Consider the following 18,875-nt stretch of genomic DNA (forward strand, 5'->3'; position numbering starts at 1 on the left):
CAATTTTCAAGAGGGTGTTAAAATCAAATATGTGATTCATTACATCACACATAGGTTGCAGGTGATGGCTGCCTCTCCCTGAGCCTGGTTATGCAGGAGGTTTCTAACTGTTAAAAGGGAGTTTTTCCTTCCCACTGTCGCCAAGTGCTTACTCATGGGGGTCATTTGATTGTTGGGGATTTCTCTCTATTATTGCAGGGTCGTTACCTTACAATATAAAGCACATGGGGGGGGGACTGTTGCTGTGATTTAGTGCTATATAAATGAAATGGGATTCACATGAAAATCTCTGTTGTGTTATACAAAGTTAATCTAAAGATCTCTTAATTCTTAAAATTGTCTATTGTTTTTCAGATAATTATCATTGAAGACATGGAGGTCCTGTCAGTGTCTGTTGCCTGCATCACGTCACTAAGTGACCCAATCATATACGCTGCAGTAAACCCTCAGTTTTCTTCAGAATTTTATCGGCTGAAAAACAGGATGAAGTCCATATTTCATAAGAAAAGATAGACTTTTCACCCCTATTCATTTCTTTTAAGTGGCTCTAGACCGAATGACTGTATTCATATTCGCTGTGCAAGTGAATATAGAATTTAATAACATTTGTCTAGTCATTGTCCAAATATTAACTAAATTAAATCCCAGTTGTCAAAGTGGGATTTTTCTTTTTTATTTGGGTATAGGAAGCTTATTATTTTATATGCCGCTGCGTTATCTTAGATTTTATGCAGGCTGACTTCTCAGCAGTTACTAAACACTGCAGAGCAGAGGCAGTGCATGCTGTGAGAAGCTGCCTGAACTAACGCAATCAGCTCTGCAGGGGGGGTCGGTGCTGCGCTCTCTGTCAAACAATCACCGAGGCCTGCACGTCTGCCTCCAGAGACCCTGCAGCCGCGACCCACCGCTGGGCCAGTCAGGTCTTCACATGTCCTCCAGCAGCACCTAATTATTATGCCATCCTGTTATAAAAGATGCTCTTTGAGTGGTCGTGAAAAAAACATTACGAGATCTACCTAATTATTTTCTTTCTTTCTTTTAATAAAAGAAAAGACATGGGTCATTTAATGGATGTTTCCATAGAGCTACAGTATTTATTCTATCCACTGCACCAAATGCACAATGTGTGTGATCATTTGTCCCCTTTTCCCTTGCCGCTTACATATGTGGTCCGTGACAAGACTTGTGTTTCATTAAAAGCAGAATTTACATCATGACATACCAGGCTCACTTGTTTCCTTCCCACCAATCTCGTTTTTACTGACAAACCAACAAGAAGCAGAGACATACTTTAATAAAACAGAATTCGGCAATGAGAGCATGCAAATCCTTAATTCAACCAGTTAACAGACAGAAAGAGAATGCCAACAAGTGTCAACTAAATCTAGAAATAAGAGAGGAGCCAGCTTCAAATGCGATCGAGAAAGTCCTAACTGAGATATTTACAACATGAAAAGTGTACAAAATGGCCCTTTGACACAGTAAACTCCACCGAGGCTTGCTTTTGAATATCATAAGAATTGGTAAGTCATTGGATTTGATGCTCAACACTCTCTCATATAGTTTTCAGTCCAAATACCACGTGTCCACATTAGGGTTAGTATTAGTTAAGTGCCGCCGAGAACATTCACTTATGTTTCTACCTTGTGACCTAACTAATATATACCCTGTATAGTTCTCAGTATCAATTGTTAACTAACGACAGCGGCTGTCACACAGATCCATATCAGGATGTCAAATATGTAAGCTAACACAGAATTCGTCATTTGACTTTCACTTTGCACATTTCACAAACATGGTCAGGATGCGTAGTATATTTTACTCGTCATCAAGCGACGTTTTTCAACTAGTTAATGAGTCAGTTAATGAATATTCACAACAGTTATCCATTCCAGTGGATGTACGGTTTTCGGAATTTACAACAGTGAGGGGAGCGTTAGAAAACATTTCATTGAAGGGGGTGGGTGGCTTCAAAACAATCGATGTAACAAGCAGTGAGTGAAACGAATGTCCCGCGATGTGTAAAGGAGACTGATTTAATATTCACAAAGATTGCCTTCAGGCAATGAATATGTGTGCTTTGTCATCAGAGGCCATCAAGAATGACCTTTAAACATCCGCATTTCCTCCTTAAATCATAGACAACAAATATGACTACATTACATAATCAAAAATAAAGTTGTTTTTCTTTTTTCCTCAGTATTTTTAGGCAACGACGATGACCACGCGTTCCTCGCCCTCTTCCTTGCTCTTGCTGTGCTTGATGGAGCAACATCTGCTGGTTCACTTCCAAGGCAGCTGTCCACATCATTTTAATACCATGCAGAGTTTGACATCAGATGAGATAACAACTTCAAAAAAACCCTCGACCTCTGTTAATCTTATAATCCTTCTTAGATTATGGCAGGTTGATGCTCGGTGGTCCCTCTCCTCGGCATCTGGTGCTTCTTGAGACCAGTTAGCCCGATCAGATAGGCGTGACATCTACAAGGCAGATACTCGGACAATGTTGCTCTGAGAGTATGCTGTGGTGGTGGAGCCGTCCCCGTCTGATGAAGTCACCACCGGGGCAGATAAGCTGACCATGGAGGGAGTGATGTAAGGTTCATCACATTTCAAGGGCACGGTCTCGTCGAGTTTAGCGTTCAGGCTGGCGCGACTGTGAAAGAAAACACGGGATTAAAAGAGGCTGAAAGGTCTGAGCTTGCAAATGTACACGGCACAAACCTGTTATTTAATATGTTCTTGTACAATGTATACATGAGTGAGGATTGTATACACACACAAATATACCCCCTCTTTATGAAGTGGTTCATCCTGTGATGCATATGCTGTAAAAACCCTACATTTTTAATTTACTGTCCGAGAACAGTCCTTTATTGTAAATACTGAAATCATGTTGCACACACGGTAGACGTTTTCAGAGCAATAGCACCAAACTACTCCACCCAATTTGGAATCGCGGATTCTTTTTTTTGACCTTTTGAAGTAACAAGAACTGCAGATCATTTATATTGTACTTGCCTATGGGAATGGGTTTGCTCAGGGGAATCTGCTGCCACCCGCTATAATGAAGAGGAAGGGTATTTAATTTGTGGTACTCACAGGGGGAGAAAAAAAAAACCTGTTACTCTGCATAATCCACTGAATGTGCTGTCAACAGTTTTCATGAGAGCAATTAGGTAGAAAGCAGTTCCAGTGAAAAACAGTGAGGATTATTCCGAGATAACAGGAACACTGTGCCGGGATAACACCATTAACTACAGCACATTAGTGCGTTTATGTCAATACAACCTACATACTGTATATGCCAGCTGTACTGTCGATCTTTTTCATCTTTCCTTGTGCTTGTAGCTGCTTGTTCACTTGTTGCTCTTTGCTTTTGCTGCATATCTCCACATTTATTGAGGAGGGCAGAGGTAACATCACTTGTAGACGTACTGATCAAATCAAAAAACACTCAAGTCATTTATTTAATTTCTCAGCATCCCCAAAAGCAGTGTGAAGTCAGAGAGACTACATACCTGTTAGCCACTGGCCTCTCTCTTATCTGTATGGTGCTGAGCTCCTGGTTATTTGTGCTGGGCAGGCTGAAGCTGCTCTTCTTTCTGTGGCGTCGAGAGCAGCATGAGCCAAGGCCGTGCGGAGACGAGGACACGGAGGAGGCCCGGGAGCCGGACTTGTTCATTACGGAGACCTCCATGCAGTTTGCCTGAAAGGTCTGCTCGTCCACAAACTCATGATTCTGGAGAAGGAAAAAAAAATTGGATTCAGCGTTGCTTATGAATCACTCTATTACATCAATGATTGGCTCTGCTCAATGATGAGTAAAGATGTTTCACAGTAAAGCCTAAACAGACTGAACAGAATCCACTGCAAAATTGTTTAATAATTGGAAAATGAATCATCAAGGGAATAGAAATATATTGGCCCAGATGTCCATATTAAGTGCCATCTGTGAGAACATTCACAACTGTTATCGCTGTGAAAAACGAGCAGAACTTGAAGGTCAGGCTTCAAGTGCGTTTCAGGCCCCGCCAGCAGGTGGCAGAGAGAGGCTGTGCAAGATCTGATGCCGTGCCTTGAATCTTATAACTCGCCTCTGTCACTCTTGGTCTGCTCTCTGTCTGTTATCTATAATGCACACTGTAAAAGACCTGATGTAAACCTTTTCATCGCCATGGGAATAGTGTGAAACCATTTTTTGGAGCCTTTCCCAGATGAGAGGCAAGCCGGTTACTAGGAGAGGGATCATCTCATGACAAGAAACACTGATTCGCTCCCTGCATACGTCTGTTTGCAGAGTTTAGATCTGCACGAGTGTAAAACTCATGTCAGAGCAAAGAATAAAAGAGGCCCCTGCATCTCTAAATTATTGATACAGTAAAATGAAGTACGCCAGTTTGTTTAGATGAAATAATCTTTGTGGATCGCAGAGCCACGTTATCTTTAGCATGTCGCTGGCTCGGGGACTCAACATTTCCCAGCCCCATTTAAAGCTATTTTTAACTTATGCTGAACAGGAAATAGATTGTACAGTCTGAGCATAGATGAAAAAAAGTCACTTTGTTTCTATTTGCAACTCACTGTAACAGGTTGGAATTACTGATGATACAGCGCAGACTGTAGGAGTAATGCAATGAAAGGAGCTTTTTTTCCCCCCACAGAGAGCTATTTTAAACCGTGTGAAGTCTGTTACCAAGATAGTAAAAAATGAAAAATACCAAAGCTTTCATCTTCCAATCGACATGGCTTTAAGGTCTTCTAAGATTTTTTTTTTGTTTTTTTACCGTGGTCTTTTCCAGGCAGTGCAGCAGATGATGATGCTGGCTCTCAAAAGGAGGGCTGGGGGCCTTCCCCACCAGGGCTTGTCCTGCCTCCTTGGAAGCCTTGACAGAGTTAAAAGAGAAAAACAAAACAAAACAAAGAGAAAACCACAGCAGTGTAGATGAGCAGGGTTACATTCTGCTAGAAGACAGTCAACAGCAAGTAGCTCGGCGATGTAGTGGCGAGGACGCAAAAGCACCGAGAGTTGAAATGCTGATCTGTAGCGCGGCAGCCAGTCCACTGAACCTAGTGACACGGTGACGTTTTAGGGGTGGGTGCACAGAAACTGCGAGTAATTGCAGCGTGTTTACACTGAGAACACTGGTTTCCTTATTCTTTCACAAATTTGATGATAAAAAGCAGGAAAAGTCCAAATCGAGGTGAAATCGCTTTCAATGCGGCAGCAGTGGCACACCTAGACACAGATCAAACACAGCGTACCAAACACAGCAACAGCATTCTGCACCATAATGTCACCACACATATGAGACACACTTTATGAAGCTCTGCGCGGCTCTGGGATGGACGGTATGCTGTATTAGTCTGCACTACAACCTGGGATGCTCTAGAAAATACGCACAAAACACACAGCAGATCCAAAAAAAAACAACCCCCCCTCTCAAAAAACCTCCCCAAAACAAACAGCAACAAAAAAAAACAGAGTTTAGAGGAGATGTGGGCTGAGCGGACAGCCTCCACAGGTGACATACTGTCCAGTAAGCCTTTGTTTCCCTCCTTCCCCTCCAAACCCTGTTGGACAGACATGCAGAGCTTGGTCAATGAGTAAGTGTGAGTGTAATGGCTGAGGCTCCACCAGAAGGCAAGTATGCCTGCCTGGCCCTCCTGCTGCATGGACAGAGAGAGAGAGTGTTGACAAGGAATGTCAATGCTGCAGCTGAGAGGGTTGATGTAAGAGAGGATGATCACACTGAAGCACTGGAATGACAGCAGCCCCTGTGTTACAGCATGAAAAGCTTCCCCGTGTGTGTGTGTGGTGTGTGGTGGCATGCCCCCCCACCCCCGACCACCCTACCCACACCCCTGAGCAGAGTGACATGCAAGCATCAGCGAGGCCCCGGTCAGTCAGCCCCCACCCCCCACCCCCAAGCCGCTGCTTGGTCCCCAATCCGGTTTACCTCCTCCAGTGAGTCGATCAGGAGCCCATTTTGTTTGTAGCGCATATAGGCATTAGTGCCTCGAATCTTCGTAGCACGGATTCTAGCGAGGCGAGTTTTCTGTTTGAACAAACAGACCTCTGTTTTAGCCTCTGACAGTTTGTCCGTCACACTAATTGGCTACGTCTTCCTCCACCACCCCTCCTCCCCACCCCGCCCTCTCCACCCGCCCCGGCAGCCGCAGTATTTAGTGGAGAAAGGTTATGCCTAAATCTACGATTAGGAAGTTCTGCCTTAGCAAACACTTTTAGAAAGAAATGCACATATTGCTATCGAAAAAGCTGCTGACACAATACTCTGAAGATCATTTGTTCAGTCATTGTCATTCGCTCTCTTATTTCCCTCTTTCCCCCCCACCCCGAAATATACTTAAGCAAGTCAATACACACATACGCTCAATACACACACAATACGCAGAAGCACAATAAAAGATTAATATTCTGGAAGATAGTGTTTGCCCTGTCATTCTGTTACATGCGGATAAGACAGGGACAGAGAAGAGGGGGAGAAAAAAGAGGGCAGATAGAAGCAAAATAAAGACAGATAGGGGGAAAAAGGAAGACAGTGGCAAAGGAAGGGGGAAGGCAGGGAGCCAATACCCTCTGTGCTCGTCGTTTCTCTGCCCGCTGGCTTTGGTGGTAGATACGGCTGAAGTTTGACACTATGACAGGGACAGGCAAGGCAATGACCAGCACCCCACTCAGAGAGCATATGGACCCAAACACCTTCCCTACGATTGTTTTTGGCACCATGTCACCGTACCTGAAACACACACAAAACAGATAAGTGTGAGCAGACTGGGTAGGAACACAAACAGGGAAAATCTTCCACTCAGGAGGTTTGTTTAGCATGTCAAGTTGTTGCGTGTGCCTAATGGTATTTTTAATAGTCTTGAATATAGTTACGGTGACCTTGGGATATTTCACAACTTCAAATAAAAAGTCACACATTTGAAGTGGGCGAAGAATAAATAGGACTCCCTCTGATGTCACCTCTCCCCGGCCTAGTTTCTACACGCCATTGCGATGTTCCTCTTTTAAAACACTGTTTCATATATAATTACACACCTGCTGGCATCGGCTAATGCTTTCACGTCGTGACCAAATGCGCTACATATCCTCTGTGACCTCTGTTAGCCAAACAGCTTGTGAAAGATACAGCGAGTAGTATCATGTTGAGTAAAAGCAAAAAGGGGAAGGGAGCAGTGTGATGCCCAACCCCGGAGAGATCGATTAAGTCTGTGGTCCTCAGCGACAGCCACCGGTGTGTTTTGTTCTTATTCCCACATTAAAATGGAATATGGAGACACAAAGGGAACCCAAAAATTCAACACAAGGAGAAAAGAGCTTTTTTGGCAATCATGCATGACACTGATGTGGAATGTTTCATGGTATACCTGAGCACAAATAAAGCATGTCATTTTTCAGTGGTGAACAGGCTGCATTCAACAGATTAAAGGCTGCGCTTCTGTCAGGTTGGACTGACTCATCCCCAGTCCCATCAAATTAACATGCCTGTCTTCTGCTAGAAAGCCAAATCCGTCTCTGTTCAAGGCAAACCTGAAATCAAACTGTCTTCATCACCTCGTTTTCTTTACTTTAGCAGACACCTTCAGCACCACTTACCAAGCACTACAACCAAACTAAAGAAGAGAGACACTTCTTGACTTTCCCTGAAACTTTGCTGTCTTTTCAGCTGTTTTTATTAAAGTCAGAGCTTTGGAGATACTAGGCCATATGTTCCTATTTCGATGACAAAATTTGATTTAATGCCAACATGTGCAACAAAGGTGATTCAGGTCATTCATAATACTGTTATAAATTTATATTGCATAATCCAGGCATGTCTGAAAGCAAGAGACCCATGTTAGCATCAGAGAACCGGAGGCTAATATGTTCACGCTGAAAACTGAGCTTTTGAAAAACTGCCAAAGTGAAGTTTTAAAAACCTTAGTTTCTATTTTTAACATGTGGTCGAAGAAAACGTGGATTTTGTCTCACAATGTTAAAGGTGTGCAGCTTTATTTCCTTTTTTGATGTTGGACTGGGCTCCGTGTTAAGCCTGGGTTATGCTCGATTGTGGACACGGACACGGATAGCTGGACGGCCGAGTTGTAGTTCTTATTATACTTCTTTAAAGTCCACTGTCTGGGCGCATGCGTAGTTGGTGCACTGTTATGTAAATTATCTGCGCTGTCACAAAAATAGCAGAACCTCGTACTCACTGTAGATGATGAAATTTATGTTACAGGGGCCCAAGCAGAAATCACGAACACGGAAAGTATAAATCCCGCTTTATTGTTTGTGGACTTTTAATTGGCCAACATTTCTTTACGGTTAAGGTTATATTACCACCTGTTCTTTTGGTATGCATGAGATCGTTTTTTTCATGTGGACGGACACCTTTTTCATAATGAATTTGGAAAAAAATCCCCGTTGCCTGAAGCCTAAAATGGGAGCTACTTGAACAACCTCTAACAAAGCACGGTGCTTTGTAAAACACGCAAGAAAACTGTCTCCACTAAATGTGGAAATGATAAATTCAGTTCGCCTCATGAGGCACAAACACACCGTCTATTACAACCAGGCTACAAGGAGGAGATGCTAGCAGCTGGTGATGTGCAACTCACATGTAAACAAATGACTCCGCCGAGCATCGGGAGAGGACATGCTAGTTTCACTCCATGTGACGGGAAGAGCAAACGGTGGATGGAAATTACTGATGCGATTACAGGTGGAAAAACAGGGTGGTTAAAAAGCTGGATCTAAGATACAACATCCCAGGTAGGAAACATCTTTCAGTTTTATTGGGCAACCGTATTGTGCAGCTACTGAGAAGTTTTTATACTTGAAATTTCCAGGGAAAATGCTACATTTACATTTGACTTGCAATAGATTCACACTTCAAACTAGGTAATGTGTCATCAATGAAAATGTGTCCTCAGTGCTATTGTAAAGTTTCTTCAAATATTGTGATATAATGTTGAGGCTATAACGCCTGGCCCTAGTAGGCTACTCAGGAGGAAAGGCTGGAAAAGATGGAGGTATTCCTTCTCAAAAAAGGCCAAATGTGACACGTCAGATCATTTTTGTGTTTGCTGGTTGGTTAAGCCCCTGCTACTATATACACATTTCAATATGGATTTTTGTATGGACGATGGATTTTAAATGTTTATGTAAATAAAAATTTTTCTAGTGCTTTACCAGCTCACTGCAATGTAGTATATTATATATGTATTTATGGGTTTTTTTCTCATTCATTTATGACATGTGTGGGTTGCATAGACTACCGTTTGCAATCCAGATAGTCCCCCTGGGACAATAAAAACAATTCAATCCAATTTAAACATTTAGCTGCAAACAAAGTGACATCCTGTAGCCACATGTACATCTGATTACTTTTGAAGATTATTACTTTATCAAATAGAAAATCCTGATGTCTCCAAGGTAATTAACAGATCCAGGCAAAAATCTGCAAATTCATTCGTATGAGCATAATCAGCATATTCACATGCAGCTCTGTGCTGACATGCTAGGCCACCAGCAGCACTGGGATTTAAAATGAATGATTCAGGGCACGTATGTTTTCCTTGTCATCTAAACATCTCTCCGTGTGCTGCAGAGGACCGGCAATTCACACGTTCGCAGGTGGGTGAGATGAATGAGTGAGACCCTAATGCGCAAATGACCTGAGAAGACCATTACCTCCCGAGAGTAAGATGAATGCAGGTAGGAAGGAACATCAGCATTGCTCAGTGGCTGTGACAGTAGTCCGTCTCTCAAGTGAGGCAGGGTAATGTGAATGTATCGCTACACGGGAGGTTGACTATTTCATAAATGAAGTTGTCTAATGCCCACAGACGTCTGCTTGAGTCATTAGCTTCAGGTTTCCATCATGTTGGGCCCAACAGTCTGGGCTTTTACAGAGCTCGGGCGGAAAGATGTAAAAGTGGACATTTTAATATCACGCTTGATGGGACTTCATGTACAACAGTTTGCTTTCAAGTTGACTAATCTCGCACAGATGTCATTAGTTTTGCAGTTCATTACAGGTCAAGTCATTTTCCTATCTAATGGCAGACAATGACTGAAAGCAGGTGTCAATTATAGGTTCTGGATGTGCTGCTGAAAGCCTATTAAGAGATCCATAAAAAAATGGAAGACAGCATTCCCTCGCATGTACTTTACTGCGGCGAGTGGACTGGTGAGATGCAGGCACGTCTGTTGTGGAATACAGTGTGTTGCAGTGACTGTCTTCTTTTGGAAGGAAAGCCTAGCAGCGAGCAGATGAGAAAGGAAAGCAGCAAGCGCACTCTGGAGAGAAACAGTAACAGTGATGGATTGTTCATAAGGGAAAGCTGAGATACACAAAGCTCTGCCTCGTGGATGATGGCAGAGGTAGGAATTAACAGCAGCTGCAGATTAAAGTAATGTTCCTGCTTTGTTCTTGTTGTCTCTAAGTACCAGGTACTCACATTTGCTACCCCTGCTACCCTAAGCTGACACGGGTGAGACACAAAGACGGATGACCAGATTCTTATCCTCTCTGCAGAGGATGAAGAGGAATGTCGAAATGACTGAATATCAATTCCCCACTTCCGCCCACCTAAAACCATACAGTGCTCGCGCTGGCGCCGGCCTTTAAAAACAACGCATTCTGTAGAATTGTCCGACAGCGAGATGACAGCATTGCAGATGAAGCTCGGCGCGCTGAGAGAGAGTGAAACCGCGGGGTTGCCTCAGAGTGTAGGAGAAATGTCAGACTCAAAGGAATATTTGAATTCTAGAAACGGGGGGATGAATGTCCTCGCCTGGCTTTGGATAATAGACCAATCAAACATTCATGAGTCCCTGTATCAACCTGCGTGGCAGAGTTTGTGCAGTTGACCTTAAAAGCAGTGCGGTATTCCATCAGGGGTGCTCTGAGACAGATTTCTGTACATGACCTCACCGCCTCACAGCTAGCGCCAACACCTAAAAACAGGGACACGCTTGGACACACAGGAACTGACACACAGTCAAAACAGACACTTGTTTGTGTGTATATGTGTGTGCGTAGGGCCTTTAATTTGACATCTAGTTAAACCAATCCTCCTTCCTAAAAAAGCAATCTTGTTCCTTGATTGTCTTCCAGAACCCTGTGTCTGAAATCTGACTGCCATCTGGTTAGTGGGAAGTGAAAAAAAAAAAAAAAAGATATCTGGATGACTTTGCAGACACGTCATTTGTTTATTTCTCTTTTCAGAGACAGGGCAGGTTCTTCTTTTTTTCCACCTAAAGATTAAACTAAATGAAATGAACCTTTTCAGGTAATAAACTATGCCTGAATGGCCTTTTCTGGTCATTTGCACCACTCTGTCTGCTGCACACAAATAGTGTTTGGTGGCTGATAGAAGTTACAAATCCCTACTTTAAGCGAGCATAAGCTCAGGTTTCTGAAATAAGCACAGAGGCCTGAAGTAATCACACTGCTGTCCCAACAACTCACATTCCAGTTGCGATTACTGCCAACAGCTTACCAGTGCTGACAATTAGGATCCAAGGAGGGCTGCGGCAGATCTTTCAGAGGGCTTCGTCAACAGCATCGAAGGCCAGTCACCCAGTGGTGCCTCTGTCGCGGTCTTCCTACCCTCCTTTTCCTGGATTTTTGTACGAAACTAGCTCACACACTGCACAAGTGACTATAGTAAAGTGCATTAATCAAAGCAAAGTGAATATCTAACGTTCAAAAGGCCTCACAGTGTTCGTCTGTGCCGATAAGCGATCAAGGTCAAGGTGTTCAAAGGAAGAAGAATCCTATGATTAAGATAGTGAAACTGCTGGACTGTGAGGTGACATCCTATTAAATCCTTCATGGTAAAGACATTAAATCTCACTTTCATCAAACCACACTTTGATCTACTCCAATTTGATATTTCAGTGAGAAGCAGTGGAATGAAACTAATTTAATTATTAACCGTTTTGATTCATCAGCTGATTAGAATAAAGATGAGTTAAGCACACTGTCCTTATCTTGTGCGCCATCTATGCATGTTGTTTTATAGCAATAATTACTAAGGGACCTGCAATCTGAAAATCTGAATCTCAAATTAATTTCGGTCTCACTTTCTTCCCTGAGACTGATTTAACTTCACATCCCACTCAGCGTTTGTCTTTTATGCTCGGAAAGTCACAATGAGCTTACTGTGCTAAAACAAGGCTTTCATATATTATAAAAAAAGGACTTTTATCAAGCAATTATGTGCAGGTGAGCCACTTTTACTCTACATTTTCTTAGACTGGTAAACTCCCACCGTGCATTGTGAATCAAGTCTCCTCAACACGTCTTTGATAATTCTGGCAATGCACAATTTTCTGTTTGACCTTCACCGAACATCTCATGGCGCACCGACTCCCCATCATGCTTCCAGAGGTAATTCACTGGCTCCGTTTCACAGTTCAGTTGTTTCTACAGTGCAGACAAGCCCTCCAAACCTGTGAGACCAAATCCTGTCAATTATAGTGAAACTCTGATACTGTCACCGACTGTACCAATCAGAAGTTGATAATGACGGCGAGAGGCATTAAAACTGTGCGGGGACAACGGGACAGTGGCAAGGTCAGGAAGTATTAGGCGCTCTTAAAGTGAAGACATCTCTTGTGGGCAGTGCTGTGAAATGTACCACAGAGATTAAAGTGTCAGAGTGGACGCAACATTAAAATCTTCTCTAAGGACTTAACACAGACTCTTCCAGATATTAGCCTGACCAGTTGAAACAGTCTCCATTTCTTTTACAAGTCATGACAAGGAGCAAATGGAGCAATGCTGCACAACAATACAGCTCTCTGTACCTTCTCCGTGAGGCTGAAAGAGCACAATATTCAACCGTGCTGACAGTTAAATAATAGATATCCCCCCACCCCCACCCCAAAAAGAAAAAAGTAATTTTCCTCCAGAACTCTATCATACTATGAACTATGAATTGAGAATTTGAGGAAAATAGATTACACTGCCTGGATGTCATACAAGGCATATGAACATGAGTGACAAGAGGATATAGATTCTCTGACATTGTATTTGTGAAGACTGCAAGATTTATGGGTTACTGAGAGGTTGTAAGGGTCGTTATGTCATATTAAGAGCCTTCATAAAATTTTTGTTTGTAAAAACACGAATGAGCTGACCAGTCGGCCATTCTTTTATGTGCCAGTAGGTAGTAAATCTGACCATGAAGTAAGAAAATCGAAGCTGGATATACATTCTTGTATGTACAGATATACAAGGGCAAGTGAAGGTAGCAGAATGAAGGAAAACTCCCCTCTCTCGCTCTCATAAATTCATATTATTGATGCACCAAATGTGCATCTGTTTCGTGTTTTTGGTCAGCATATTAAAATATTAAGGACATTTTTTATTTATCTATTTCCACCATGAACAGACTGCAAAACAGTACAAATTAAATCTTTGTAATTGCCAGATAGACTGGCACAATCTCTCGGGGCTAGCATTCAATACACGCTAGCACACCTACAATATGTACCACTGCAATGCTGGGAGACACACCACAAGGTTTCAACAGTCTGACACACAATAAATGAACATGATCTCCAGCATGATCCCTGAACACAACATATCATTCCTGATGTTCTGCACCGCATCTCTGGCAAGAGGCCGGGAGCACAACATCCAAAATGCTCCCTCTCCTGGGTTTGGACACCAAAGACTGATGGGATTAAGAGTGTGTGGGCTGATAGGACTCTGCTCTGATGCTATCCCTCAGATATACATCATTATAGAGAGGGGAATCCCACAGGCACTGGGATTAGCCCGCTAGATTTTCACTGCAGGTGATAAGGGAGAGAAGGAGAGGCTGGCAGAACTACACAACATAATGGGGAGATGAGGAAGCACAGATAGGGGAGAACCAGAGGACCGCACTGCCTGGTGTTATGCATGCGGTAGGAAAAACAGGGTGCTCAGGTATGAGTAACTGCAAACAATAGCTATAGGGAAGGACAACTTTGTGATAGGTGCGCGTCGCAGCCTCTGCAGGCAGTAATGCAAAGGCTGCATTGTTCTGGCTGTTTGCTGAAATGCAGGGAAAAAATCAAATAAAAAAAAAAAGAAGTGTGGAGCAGATGCACGAGATCATTTTTTATGATTTTCACAACCCAGCTGAGATCCGGTCTCTGCAGATTTGTGAAAGCTGACGAGTGGAGCCAAAGGTTGGGATGTGAAGTTTGTGGGAGCAAGAATGTGTGGCTGCGTGCCAGTCAGTGTTAACGCATAGTAAATGAAGGCTTTTGTGGTGCTGCAGTGTCTATATAACTTTGATCCTCCAGCTGAATGTTCACCTCAGAGTCTCAGGAACTACACAGACCCAATAAAGAGCGGCAAAATTCCTCTCTTCGAGCCACGAAGACACAGATAAACCATATAAAATAATCCCTCACGTATGGCTCTGGCAAAGGCACCTCAGCTCTCTCTCTTGCTCACATATCAAACATGTATTCCCTCAGCCCTGCAAATCCCAGCTTAACCCTCACCCTGCAAAACCAGGCGGCTAGTTATCACCGCGGCTCTGACATTAGCATGCACGCCCTCTCTCATTTGGGAGATCTTCTTAAGAGTCAGGGATGATAAAAAGCTTTCCTCTTTACCGCTCTTCCGCTCCTGACTTTGACTCACCCTTCCTCTGCCTGGACCTGCCTGCCTCTAACTATGAGTTGGAGATGAAACGCTTCATTCACTTTCTTTTTCTCCTCCTTTTCTATTATCATGCAGTGCTAGCACAGCCCTGCTTGACATTTTTCTTTTCTTCTGCTCCTCTCCAGTCTCCAATCTACACCTGCTGACACTTGAGAAACAAGCGCAGTACTATGCAAAAAAAGCGCCCTTTTCCCCCCATTACTGTATATGCCGAGTCACCTCTAGGCCCACTTGAGCTCCTTGTGGTCATAATTACAACCATTTCCTTGTGCCAATTGTTTTCGATAACTAAATGAAAGGCTGTTTTGTATTATTAAAAGTTTTAAGAGGGTTGAGTGTTGACCTGGACCAAGAAAAATAGCATGCCACCGTGTAAATATGAGAATTATGATTTGTGGCTATTAAAGCGAGGTCTGAGAGATGCTTTAATCACTCTGGACATGATGAAACCAAGGTAAGCCAACTGAAACATTGCTCAGTCTTAATTTGTCATTGCATGTTTAGATTTCTGCCCATTCGCCTTACATCATTCCAGAAAGCCAAGGGCTAAAAATATATTCCCACAACGTTAGTATAATACTTTGATAATGCAATTACACTCCTTCGTGACTGCATGGGGAGGGCAAAGGAACATGAAAGACTGGTCTGAAAGCACGAAGGGGCGACAGAGCTATGGATTATAAGGGAACGTGATAATAAAAATGAAATCATCAGACACTCAAGCGATTATGCTAATGAACTCGTTCTGTATTCATCGTAGGTTAATCTGAATGCTGGCAAGAGAGCAGTGGCATTTTCTTGAACGCCGAAAGCTTTGATTGAACTGGCAGCAAGTTACCTCACCTCTGGAATCTAAATGCCGGAGGCAGGGTTAAAGGTGAAAACTGAATTTCTTAAGATGATCAATTAAGGAAAAACTAGCAGTAATGACAGCGGTGGCTGTGTTCGTGGCATTCGCCGCATTAATACTTGTGTTTTTTCCAGTCTAAAGTAGAAAAAAAAAGCACACTTCAAAGTAAGATGCGGCTCTTAAAGGCAAAATGCACCAAAACCAGCTTTTCTTAAACTGAAACACAATAAACACCAGAACCAGTGGCGATCCTCAGCTAGTATTGACCAGACGAGATTTCAAAGGGAACCTTGTGACCTTTGTTGTCTGGTCAGGTGATGGAGCGGAGAAAAAAACGTGAAAGGTCTTGTGGATTAGTGCCTCTGTGTTGGAAAGGGGAACTGGTCCAGGAGCCTCATCACACTGACAGCAGATTAGTGCTCCGCGGCGCCGCCAGAGCAGACGGCGCAAGATTAACTTTGATGTGCGATTCCACGCAGAGCAGCCGCTGGATATCAGCTTCCTTCACCAAATGGCCCCTTTTGCCCTGACTTTGCAGAGTGTGCATTCATGAGCTACGTTATCTAAAAAAATCTGCTCAGTTAACGGGAGAGTACAGCGTCACCAGGCAGATGTAAAGATGTATAGCTCTTTTTTGGGCTATTTGCCCTTTAGGTCTGCATTTACAAGTTTCATTATCTATCAATTCATCACTTAAAAAAAAATGTGTGGGTGTTTGGGGTTTTTAGATGACATAAGGGTACTCCATCAATTTTCCAGATAAAGATCAGTTTTATAATGAGGAGAGCTACTTGTAAAAACAGCTGTGTAATGTTTTCTGTGGATCTCAAAGGAGGTTTATCTGGTATATATAACCCCTGACTATGTCACAGCAGTGTCATCAGGGTTATCTGTACTATAAGATAAAGCCGGAGCAGAATGGAGAAAGGTTTAATGAAACAGTCGCCCGTCGAATGCCTCACAACTGCACATGTAATACAAAGATGAGTAGGCCATTAATTCAGCAGCTGTTTAAACTATTGAATTAAAAAAAATAATTGGAAATGCCCGTCACAATATAGCAGAGCTGAGGGTGATGTCGCGATTCACCATTTCAAACCCAAAGGTTATTCGATTTCCAATTACAGAAGACAAATAAAAGCTGCCCATTTGAGAAGCTGACATCCAAAGTAGTCAGCCGACGTGTCAATTGATTCATCGTTATGACAAATGATGAAAATTGTGACGTTAAAAGCTCCAGATAAGCTAACAAATGGACTGGCATTAAGGGTTACTCAGTCAAAATATGATTTACATTCATGAATGAAGTCAGAAGATGAATTTTGGTCTTTAGCTGTGGGCATGTTAACGTCATGACAAATGGTTTAAAAAAAAAAGACTGAAGGTAGGCAAAATAAATAAACAACACAAAAAAAGTTGCAGGATAATACGTGTTGAGGAAGAGAATCAATTGTCCTCAGGCTTTAAAAAAAAGTTCTATATTCTGTTTGAGCTGCAACTTTAAATCGTCTGTATCAGCTTTTTGCACCAAACAGCTGCAGCCTCTCATATATGGGTTCACTTCCTGTATACACAAGACTGCACATACATTCAGGATGCTTTGTAGGTAGATACAGTACTCAGCACGTAAATGGCCTGTGCCAATGGAGCATTGTCTTTGAAATAAACATCAAGGTAGAAAAATACAGCTGTTAAAAAGAATATATATATATATAACTATAGGAGCAGTTGCCAGTTCAAAGGGACACTTCAAAATCTCACGGTAAAAGTGAGAGGAATAGCGGAGGTTGGAATGAGACGGAAAGAGTGGCGAAGCGTAAAAATGTACTGAGCGCTCTCTCTCCCAGAGAGTGTGGATGGCAGCCAGACCGGCGACAGCAGCGAGCCCAGATAACAGCGAGTACCAAGGAAGCAGCGAGAACCTGCAGGGAAGTATCGGGAAGAGCTGCAGCTCTCCTAACAGCTGCAGACTGGCCCCCGGGGCAGAGCAGAGCTACTAGCTGCAGCCCTATCTACCATCGCCCCACCTGCACCACGCTACATCACGCACATGGGGACATCATTACTTTTTCCATTTCACTCCTCAAGACTTCTCCTGTCAAATCAAAAAATGACATGAAAAGTAATAACTCGGGGGCCATGGCGACAACAACAACACAAGCAAAAGGTCATTTTCCAGCAAAAATTGGTCTTGCATCCACACAATCTATCAGTCATCAACAGGTTTATTGCGATGTCTGCATTCACAGTAGGGGTGGCTAAAAGCCTGAATTAAACCGACCCGGGGCCCAATGTGTGCTTGATGACACAACTCCTATTATTTATAACTTCAGCATCTTTGCCAGCGCTGAGGACGAGCTTCCTGGTGAATAATGATGTTCAAACTCGGAGGACAAGGCAGATAAAGGCACAGCTTTGGCCCCCACCACAGACAGCACATTCAAATGTACCGTTAACAAACGTGACTGAATGAAGGTTATTCATTTTAATCACACCACAGCACGCCCTTCCTTCTACTATCCCAGGGGGGTTGCTATATTTAAGCACTTTTTCATTCTTTCTCCTTTTTTTTTGGTCTTGGCTAATGGCAAGGCAATTGCTATGTGGGATGTTTGCCCTTGAAGAATCAGACAACATAAGGAGACATTTATACATATTGTAGATGTGGCGCGAGCAAACTGTATAATATTCGGTGGCTTCTTTTTTGATTGTGTCATGTTGAGAAATCAAATCCCAACCTCGTTATCCTTTATTTCTCTTTTTTTTGTGATGTTTTCCCTCCGACACGTGTTGGTTTTAATACCTGTGCTGTAAGAATAGCTGTCTGTCCTGGGAGAGAAAGAGCAGGGACATTCATCTCTCATTTTTCCCACTTTCTAATTGGACTTCTCCATCTGTTGAGGTCTACAAATTGTCTACTGGGGATGCTTTAGCTAAACCATCCTATCAAACACGCAAATACATGAGGGACGCTCTTCTTGGAGCTCTGCCATAGCAGGCACTGAAAGAGTAGTGTGTGTGTGTGTGTGTGTGTGTGTGTGTATAAACCTGTATGATGTATGATCAGTCCAGCAGCATACTGCCTGGAGATAAGTAGATCTACAGGATGCGCTGAACTCTGATTGGAAGCTGGCAGAGTTGGCTTCTTGGGAAATTAATCTATCTAGCACGCAGCAGATCTGTCAGTAGCAAGTGACATACTTTAATAAGAATTATTTCACCAGATGACAATGTGGATGGGTGCCTGAAAAACAGCGTCAGTAGTATTGACTGTTTGTCACATATGCATCTAATAAATGTTTCTCCTCTGCAGTCCCAGAAGAGGTTGAGCAAAC

The 18,875-nt window shown here is 42.9% G+C and overlaps 1 protein-coding gene and 1 long non-coding RNA gene across 3 annotated transcripts in view; one reads left to right on the plus strand and one right to left on the minus strand.

The window, feature by feature from the left end:
* Positions 1 to 585: 585 nt before the first annotated feature.
* Positions 586 to 18,875, minus strand: part of LOC116332690 (potassium voltage-gated channel subfamily D member 2-like) — a 32,216-nt gene continuing 13,926 nt past the window's right edge. The window contains exons 3-7 of one of the 2 annotated variants that reach the window (XM_031755732.2): positions 6,602 to 6,764; positions 5,964 to 6,062; positions 4,791 to 4,889; positions 3,525 to 3,745; positions 586 to 2,659 (exon numbers count right to left, since the gene is read on the minus strand). In XM_031755732.2, the coding sequence (XP_031611592.1) occupies positions 2,485 to 2,659; positions 3,525 to 3,745; positions 4,791 to 4,889; positions 5,964 to 6,062; positions 6,602 to 6,764 (757 nt within the window). In that variant the 3' untranslated portion in view covers positions 586 to 2,484. The remainder of the gene's footprint in view (positions 2,660 to 3,524; positions 3,746 to 4,790; positions 4,890 to 5,963; positions 6,063 to 6,601; positions 6,765 to 18,875) is intronic. The other variant, XM_031755733.2, reaches the window with a different exon arrangement.
* Positions 8,643 to 11,087, plus strand: LOC120440917. Its single transcript, XR_005613623.1, has 3 exons — positions 8,643 to 8,785; positions 9,624 to 9,730; positions 10,112 to 11,087. It is a non-coding gene; the product is annotated as an uncharacterized LOC120440917 (long non-coding RNA).

Source organism: Oreochromis aureus, linkage group 7 (genome assembly GCF_013358895.1).
Source record: "Oreochromis aureus strain Israel breed Guangdong linkage group 7, ZZ_aureus, whole genome shotgun sequence".
Classification (NCBI taxonomy): Eukaryota; Metazoa; Chordata; class Actinopteri; order Cichliformes; family Cichlidae; genus Oreochromis; species Oreochromis aureus.